Raw genomic sequence first — 9,325 nt, 5'->3', positions numbered from 1 at the left:
ATTTTTATGATCATGAATCCCTGAACATAAGTAGTTAAATAAAAGTAACCAATCAAATCATTTTATGTTTCTCCTCCCCATATAATGAGTTATAATCAAACAAAAAATCCTGAGGCAATTTACACTCCAGCTGTTGTAAAAAAAAAAAAAAAAATTAGCAAACAGCAACACTGGCACAATTATCACTGTATTCACTTTATTATCATGAGCTTTAGCTGAGCATTAGCTTTAGTGAGTACCAGTCATGCAGGTCATGCAGTCCTGTTTGTTTTTTTGTCAACTCAACCTCATGTGGACAAATAACGTGTACTCTGGCCATTCTCATCCACACAAGTATCCTCAATTTAGATGCAGAACCGCAGTTACATATGAATGGAGACATAATACAATTGGAACACTTGGTTTGGCCACAGGTTGACATGTTTGAACTCCAGTACCAAACACATATGATACATGCAGACCAGTAACATATGCAGTGCACTTTATATATCACGTTACAATCAATTGCTTAGCAATTCATTGCTAAGATCATTGTTTCATTTGGTGGTTGGAAACTGGGCATGCACCCTTGGAAAAGACTCAGAAAGAGATACTGCTGGTTGAAAGTGGAATATCATGCTAATTATAAGCATGCAGTAACTCCTCACTGTGTTCCACAAAAGATTCACATCTAAACAGACAGTGATTGACCTAAATAAAGATTTATTCAGACCAGTCACTTAAAGCTGACCATTCTTACTTAATATGAAATATTAGACATTAGTTTATGTCTTTTTATTGGAATGGTTTACATTTTATGAAGCCAGCAACATAGCCTCATGAAATCAGTAATTTCAAAATACACAAAATATTACATAAATATGTAGTTAATGTCCAATTTTACTTTTAAATATGTCATTTAAGACATAACGCCACTGCTTTCAATTTTCTCTATTTAATCAGTGCATCTTGTCATCTGTAAAAGTAAGTATGGCAAAGAACATTGCTATTTTTACAATCACTGGGAAAAGCACTATTTTTTAGACATTTTTGCAATAACATAATAATGCAGACAAACATCTCAAAATACAGAATCATTAGAAAATTCCAATGGCCAATACCAAAGGCAGGAAGGAAACTAGAGCATTTCAGAGCTAGGAGCAAAGATGTACAAAACATTTATATTAATGTAGGACAAAAATACTAATGCCTGAATTCAGACTCACTTAATTCCAAGACCATTTATTGGTCTATAACATAATTCTACTTTTCCTCATCTATTTTAATCCAACACAATCAAATTCTGATTATGTTTAAACAAAAGTGCTCTCTTAATACATGCACAGCTCATGTGCTGGGCTGAGACTCTCTTTTGTGCTTAAAGGTAAAGGTTGTCATACTCTTCTATACCACTGGCTTGAAATTAGTCCAAGTAAGCAGGGACAACAACAGAGTCAGTGTATTACGGTTATGGTAAGGAAGACACAGGCACTGGTACAAAGCCATGATATAGCATCAGTGGAGGTGCATTCACAACTTCTACAGATTGTGCCCGTGGTACAGACCCTTCAAGTGACTGAACTGGCAGTTGGACGTAGCTTCCTGTTTCTGGATCAAAGAAGGTTTTTGTCTTGACCTGCACTGGCATGTCCACCACAAAGTACTGTCCAGAATCAAGATCTTGCAGAAGCTTCCTTTGGGTCATTGGGAAAGACTGTGATACCATGTTGTTTGCTGAAGAGCTATAAGTATGCTCAGTGCTGTTTTGTCGTAATGGTGCTTTCTGTGCAGTGGTGAGCGTCTTTAATGTCTCAGTGTTGGTTTTGGAGGCAGGATCTTCAGAGATAAATACCCTATGCTCATATTTGCCACTTGAAAATCTGTCCAAACTATGAGCCCTACGGTACAGCTTATGTGGTAGGTATTTCTCACTAGTACGTCCCAATCTTTCACAGTCAACATTTATATTCTGAGTATCAAACTGATCTTTGTGATGGGATTGATTTTCTTTTTGTTTTTCAGCCATGCTGCTCTTTGCATCACCATCCATTCTGAGTAGACTGCTATGACAGTCATGCGGTTTCCTTCCAGAATCTTTCTTTTTCAGACATCTGTTTGGTTTATTAGACTCTGTGGCAAGTCTTTCACTTGTGTGTCTCTTTGGCATAGATGTCTCACTGTTGTTTTCCTCAGTGCTTTTATTACTCATAGCTCTGTGAATACTATGTTCTCGTTGGTATGATCTGTTACTGAGAATTTTGTCACTACTTTGATACCTCCTTTCACGATTCTGACAGGAACCCTTCTCGCTGCTCCGGCCACGCTCTGATTTACTTTTAGCTTCTGCTTTCTGGATTCTCTTTGTAGTCAGCTTCATGGCACGACGCAGGGCTTTCTCTGTTTTCGGAGGGACAGCAGGTGGCTTGCCCTGAAGCTGATTTTCAATACCACTACAGGCTGAATCAGATCTCTCACTTGGTGCCTTTGATTCCTGTATGCTGTCTGTTGGTACATTATTGAATGCAAGGTCCTCCACAGTGTCAAGTGCACTCATGTCATGGCTTTCTATTCCATCTGAGCTTATAGTCAATTGCCACCCCTCTTCTTCTGGAACTGTGGAATTGTCCATTAACCCTGTTCTCTCCAGGTCAGTGGTGGATTGAGAGGATGGACGGTGTACAACTTGTATTGGCTGAGTTATCTGGACAGGTGTGAAAGACAAAGTTGGACATTGCAGGTCCACAAGGTCCTTGAAAAGGTCTTCTTCACCCCTTTCTGACCCACTTAAGCTTTCTCTAGGAGACCATGGCTGTGTAACTCTTGCAACTGTTTTATGGAGTATGGGTCTTACTGTTTTGGTAACAGGAGATGCACTGAATGTGTTATCTTTCACTTTAAATAAAGCAGGCTTTCCCAGTGTGGGAGAAGAGACATTAGACTGGCATGTTGGTGTTAGATTGCGAGATGATTCTATCAAACAGCGCACCCACCCTCCATTTTCCACATCGTTTAGAGGGTGCTGCTTACTTTCAGGGATGCTATTGGAATGAATAGTGTCTAAATGTTCACATTTTCTTTCTTTACCTTTATTCAGAGATGGTGACTCTTCTGTTTTGTGTGAAAAGGAGGAGTCCACTGATAGCTTGGAAGGTAAATTTCCTTGTTCTAATTGTTTATCATCTATTAATGATGAAGTTTCAGCTTGATTAAGAATATCGTAAAGGGTTATTCTATCCATTGGAGCATTATCAGCATTTAACAAATTTGAGGGTGGTGTCTTCTTAGAATCATGATCAGGTTCATTAGATTTCTCAGAATTGTCAGTTAAATACCATTTCACAGAGCTTTCACCTTGGCATTTGGATTTGGTCTGGTTTTGATCTGTTTTTATCAAAATATCAGAAGCATCTTCATTTTCTCTCCTAGCCACATCTTTTTTATCCTCTTCATTTCTTGTAACATCTTTCTTAACAGTTTCAGTTCCCATGGTGTATTTTGACTCTTTCTCAGATAGTTCCTTGTCTGATTCTATCTCTCTTGCTTTATGTTCTGTCAAAAGTTCTTCAACTTCAGAAAAACCCATTATATCCTTTGGTGAAATTGCTTTTTCTTTTAATAAGTCATTTCCGGAGTAGCCCATTAGACCATCTACTTGACTCAAACTTTTTTCATTTGAACTTGCTAATACTTGTTCTCTGTTGAATGTTTCCATAAGTGATGATACATGGCCCTTCACTGGTGATACATGGCCTTTCACTTTTTCCTTTGGTAGATTTGATTTTTTGACGTCTGTGCTTAAAATTTCTTCACATATCATTGACCTCTCAACACTCCCTACATCGTCCTTTCTTAGTCTTTCATTTATTGCCCTCTGTTCACTCACAGAATTTATTCTTTCTATTTTAGCTTTTTTCTGAATACATGAGTCATCATCACCAATTCTAATGAGCTTATTGTCAATATTGTTCTGGACTACTGAGCTTTCTTGATCGAGGCATACATTTTTATGCATACACACTGTTTTTTTAATTTCAGTTACATTAGCCATTGACTTGTTATTGCTTGGGTCAATATCTATGTCGCTATCTGTGTATATCAGTCTACTTTGGCTGTGCTTTTCAGTACCTTCTTGTTTATAAGGTTCAGCTAATTTTACCTTGGGCACATGACAGTCACCCTGATTGGTGTCTATGTCTGACATGCTTTGAACCTTTTGGCTAGTTGGTGGGAAATCAGAAAGGGCCTTCTGACCTAGGCTGTCTGGTATGACATTTCCTAATGTTTCCTTCTGGTCCGATGTTAGCAAATCTTGTTTGTGTTCTCCTTTCATAAGTAAATCCTGTCCGTGGTGTCTATCACTTAGCTTTTTTCCATGTTCTCTTTCAGCAATCCTTTTCTCCAAAGCCACTGTGGATAGCTCATCCTTATCCCTTACTGTGTTCTTTATCACTGAGCCTGGGACTGTATTTGAGGGCTTTTCCTTTAAAGTGAACAGTGCTATTTTTGCTGATGTGTTTCCTTTCATAGATAAAGCATCATTTCTGGCTACTCCTTGTTCAGTGCATATACCCAGAACATTCTTTGAGGGTTTGGCATAATTGTCTTTTGTAAAGGCATCATTTGTAACACTAACATCCATAGAATCCTGTAATTTTCGTTTATCTTTATGCATATGTACATTCAATTCCCTCTTTCTCGGCTCATCTCTTACAGCAGAAATTACATCCTCTTGCCAATATTCACATTCTTCATCATCATCATCTACATTTACATATCTTTGATTTTTGATATAGTTGTTTTGTCTTGCAGAAAAGAAATGTTTAGGTTTTGTTTCTTTTCTGTGATGCTCATTATATTTGATAGGTCTTTCTTCTGCCTTAAATATTCCTCCTGCATTCAATTTGTCTTGATTCCTACTACCTGCATTTTGTTGTGCATTGTGGTTCTTTCTAACTGTAGGAAAATGTTTTTCCTTCAGAGCCACCGCATTTGTTTTCTCGGACAGTACCTTGTCTGCAATCTCAACATGGTCTGCACTGGTTATTTCTGGTTTAATTAAAAGTGCATTGGTTATTTCTGGTTTAGTTAAATGTTTTATTTGGAGTCCCTTACAATCATTCTCTGGCAAATGTTCTTCGCTCACGTTCTGTTTTGAATTTCTGTTTTCTGTAGTATGAGAACCAGGGACCTCCACTGACATGGTCTTAGTATTCAGTTCTTGATGACTAGATTTCCGGTACAAATTTAAAGATGGGTATGTTGTTTTGGCCAAATGTTTCTTTTTTGAGCCTTTATTTTCAGCTTGCAGTAGACTAAGTCCCAAAAAGTCATCTGGCAATGTGTTATTTACCTGACCGCTGGATTGAAAGCTTTGTATGTCAACAGTCTCTGGACTTAATGGATACAAGCTGTTTTTCTGAGTGATTGACATGGTTTTAGAATATGTATTTTCTGGGCTTTCCAGAACATTTTGGGTAACAACCTGTTCAAGCAAAGGAGAGAGTTTAGTTTGCTCTACTACATCTAAAACTTTAAACTTTGGTGGGCTGTATGTTGCCTTGACCCGTTTTCTGTTGTCCTTGAGATTAAATAACAGACTTGATGCCTTGGATTTGTATCCTTCCCGTTTGATGTCAGGTGATGGACGAATCTCAGTTTCATGGAGTGCTGGGATATCGAGGTCTGCGGGTGACTGTACAGACTGCAGTATCTCTAAGGTTCCTGTACCCTGTCTGGAGGGTATGACAGGAGTCAACAGCTGTGAAATATTGAATGGAGTTGAATTTAAGCAGGTTGCTTCTTCTACTGTTCTAACCTCCTTTTCATTTTGTACTGATCCCTGCTCTCCAGTGTTTAACCTTTCACAGACAGGTGAGCTGATAAGTGGCTGAACAATTCCTTTTGACCTATTTCGACTTTTCCTCCAAGGAGCACAAATATCTCCTTCAGACTGACACCTCTGAAATGACCCAGAGGACATCAGCAGCACTTGTGGCTGAAGTGTCTCGATATGTACATCAGGCAGTTTTGGGAAATTTAGCTCAGAATGTTTTTCTGGCACTGGTAGAAATTTGAGTTTAGATTTATGCAGGGGTTCCAGAGGTGATGTGCTTTGGCTTGTCTCTCTTATATTTGGCTCTGGTACATGCAATATGTTTGAATTGTTCTGTTCTCTGTAAACTGGCGAATCATAAAATCCAGCTGGGCTACTGCATGGAAACATCTCCACATTGTCCAGTCCAAACCTATTTAAGTCTCCCCATGACCGGAATGGGCTGAATTCACTGTGAAGGAAAAGGTTTTTGGAATTCAGTTTTCTCAACTTAGTGGATTTACTTTTTTGATTTTTAGATGATTTTCGTGATGAATTAGATATGTCCTGGGGTGATTTATTAACAGTCCCTTTATCAGTGCTCTTACGATGACTCTTGACCTGGTCACTGTGTTCAATTCTGAGGTGGTTTTGATAATCTGAAGAGAACTCTGATAGTTCTGTTTGGATGCTAAGCAGTGTTGATTTGTCCCATGAGTCCCCATTTGTCATTTTTGTGTCATTGTTCTTTTTATATGCAAAAGCGGCAAAAAGTGAGGACACCTTTGATGTGTTTTTGATTTGCCCTGGTCTATTGTACATACCATTGGGCCTATGAGCTCCACACTTCTTAACATCCAAGGCAAAATTATCTTGAGCCTTTTTTGGTATCTCTTCAGCTAGTGGCTTGTGACAGTCTACTGGAGTTGGTAAAAGTTCTGAGTCATTGTAGATTGCCTCATCACCGATGCACAGACTCTTAAAGGCTCGGTCTGTAAGATTCATAACCTCTCTATCTGTCTCATCCATAAAGCTGTCCAGGTTGGAAGGGTGCTGCATGCTTGCTTTATGGCTCACATGCTGTTTCTCGAGGCAGCTCATGGTTAAAGTATAATCCACGTACTTCAGTCCGATATCCGTAACATCCTACGTGGCCAGCACCAGTACTTCACCATTACCTCATGATTTTTCCTATAAAAACAGATACCATATTATTATTAAATTCCATCATTTTAAGCAAGCCTAATTTTCAGAGGGTTTAACCTTCTCATGTGTTAAGCCAGAAGGTTAAAGTGCACAAGTACATTTAAGAGAAATGCACCAAGCCACACATAAACTATTTTTAGTTGAGCCTGAATGCCTATCTGCCTTTCCAACACATAAGCCATGTGCAGCAGCATGACTATAAGCAAGAAGATAAGCAATTCCCTTCCATGGGCTTAACAAAAATAGCTCAGCATTCACATGATGCACAAGACCTGCCTGTTGTCAATGTATTGTTTCAGGTTGTTACTTTGGTTTACACTTTGTTACCCCCACTGCAATTACCACTGATGGTAAGACATAAACTTTAGACACTGAAATAGACTTATAATAGAGTAATAAACTAAATCAAAGCAGTACAATTCCAGGCAAAACATAAATATATTCCAATAGAATAGTAAGGATCCTTAGAGATAGAACTGTAATTTTGAATGCTAGACAACTTGACAAGACTCCAGCGACAACCAAAAATAAAACCATAGCAAACATTATGAAAGGAGCCAAAAGAATCTGGATCTTTTCCAGTGCTCATAATTTTATATCAACTTGCTATCTGGATGATTTCTATACATCTGTTAGGTACATTTAACTAAACACTATGCTACAGCAAATACACCTCCAGGAAAGTTATCTAGTTATCTAGAACTTAAAACATACAAAATGTAGTTGTAATAATTAAATCACAAACAGCAATATCTACTATTCAAAATATATGTACTAAATGTATTCAAATATGATCAATAAATGGAATAAAATAAAAACAATAACTTACTAACTTTTTCAGTACTATGTACTACATACAGTGGAAGTCAATAGTGGCTACCCTGTTTGACACACACACAAAAAAAGATTTGCGTACTTTTACAGGGAAAAGTACTACATTTGTTTAGTACTGCTTGTCATTTAATGATAAAGCAACTTATTTTCTTACCTTTTGACTGGGTTTCTAATTTCCATGTTTCAGCAAACACATGAGTCTAGGTTTCCAGAGATAATCATTCAGAAATCCATACAGAGCCACCTCTTTAAAAAAAAAACAGCAGTTCTCTTCATAAGGATGTGTGGTGAAGTGTTAGGTAGAATTTCACAGGCAGATAAAAAGAATGAAAGTGAGTATACAAAGTAGAGCCTACCAAAATAACTGCTGTAGTTGAGTGAGGCAGAACACAGTAGGAGCATGGGAAGTAGCTGGTGAGCACTCATCTGCTATTTTGGTATTGGGGGCATAAGTGCCATTGCTGTCACCTTATTACTTCTCAGCCCCCTAAAGATATGCTATTCAAGAAGATCCAGGGCTGCCTTATTTTCACATGTACTGTACAGGTGTAATTGGCTTCACAGAGTATAGGTGCATGACTCATTTTTTCTCCTGCAAACAGCTAAGTCAAATATAGCCACTTGCGTCAACTGAGCAAGTGTAACACTTGGAATTTGGACAAAGTGTGAAATAAGTGGCAAATGGAAGTTGATTATCTTGAAAGGCTTGGTTTGGTTATCACTCACTTAAGCCATCGATATTAATAACAGTCTCTGTCCAGAATCTCACTGGTCAAACTTATTGGATATGATCAGAAAAACAAATTTCTGTGTATCGCAGTCAGTGACTAAGTCTTCTCCTATTTCACTACTGCACCATGTCATGCTGCTTATGTTGTCATGTTATTTATGACATCATGCTCTTTAGGCTGTTCTATTTCAAACACCCCTTATTTTGTACACTAATGGGCCAAACCACCTTCTGTAATGCCGTCCATAATTCAGCCAATGAGTCAGTCGGACGGCAAGAATAGTGTCCATTTGATGATCTGGCAAATTGAAACTGTACCTACAGTATTCGGAAATCCAAATTAAATTAGGTCAATAAATATAAATAGTTAAAATGTAAATATCAGCTGTTGATAACTATTGATATTAAAAAAAATAATTTACATTTAACCTCCTTTTTGCTATTCCTGCTATTAGTTTCACATTTCACACCCAGGGAAAGTCCACCATCATATTTAAAATACAAAGCTCCTTCTTGGGCTGTGTCAGCAGCTAGAATATCGAATAAATCTGGGCTCTTTTACTATCTGCTAGTGGCCATGTCATAGGCAGATCAGATGTAGAAAGGCAGATGGCTCTTTACCCTCAGCAACTGATCCAACCAAATGGTTCTTGTTTCAAGTCTTATTCCAAGCAAGAAGGCAGGGCTATAATAGGACAACTGGAGCACTGCTGCATTCCCTCAGAGGAGCTTTGGGTGCCAAAGACATGCCCTGTGTGTTGAAA

General features: G+C 38.2%; 1 protein-coding gene across 1 annotated transcript; it reads right to left on the bottom strand.

Annotated features, from left to right (window-relative positions):
* Window positions 1-86: 86 nt before the first annotated feature.
* LOC131363313 (uncharacterized) lies at window positions 87-8,359 on the bottom strand. Its single transcript, XM_058405705.1, has 2 exons — window positions 7,986-8,359; window positions 87-6,982 (listed from the first exon to the last, which is right to left on the bottom strand). Exon 2 carries the CDS (start codon window positions 6,890-6,892, stop codon window positions 1,448-1,450), a length of 5,445 nt encoding a protein of 1,814 aa, XP_058261688.1. The 5' UTR covers window positions 6,893-6,982; window positions 7,986-8,359; the 3' UTR covers window positions 87-1,447.
* Between the last annotated feature and the right edge of the window lie 966 nt (window positions 8,360-9,325).

Source organism: Hemibagrus wyckioides, linkage group LG13, assembly GCF_019097595.1.
Source record: "Hemibagrus wyckioides isolate EC202008001 linkage group LG13, SWU_Hwy_1.0, whole genome shotgun sequence".
Taxonomy (NCBI): Eukaryota; Metazoa; Chordata; class Actinopteri; order Siluriformes; family Bagridae; genus Hemibagrus; species Hemibagrus wyckioides.
Note: the sequence above shows the minus strand (reverse complement) of the source record. Positions and strands in the feature narration are given on the sequence as shown.

Excerpts from the sequence above, each read along its gene's own strand:
- LOC131363313 (XM_058405705.1), bottom strand. The coding sequence starts at position 6,892 with ATGAGCTGCCTCGAGAAACAGCATGTGAGCCATAAAGCAAGCATGCAG.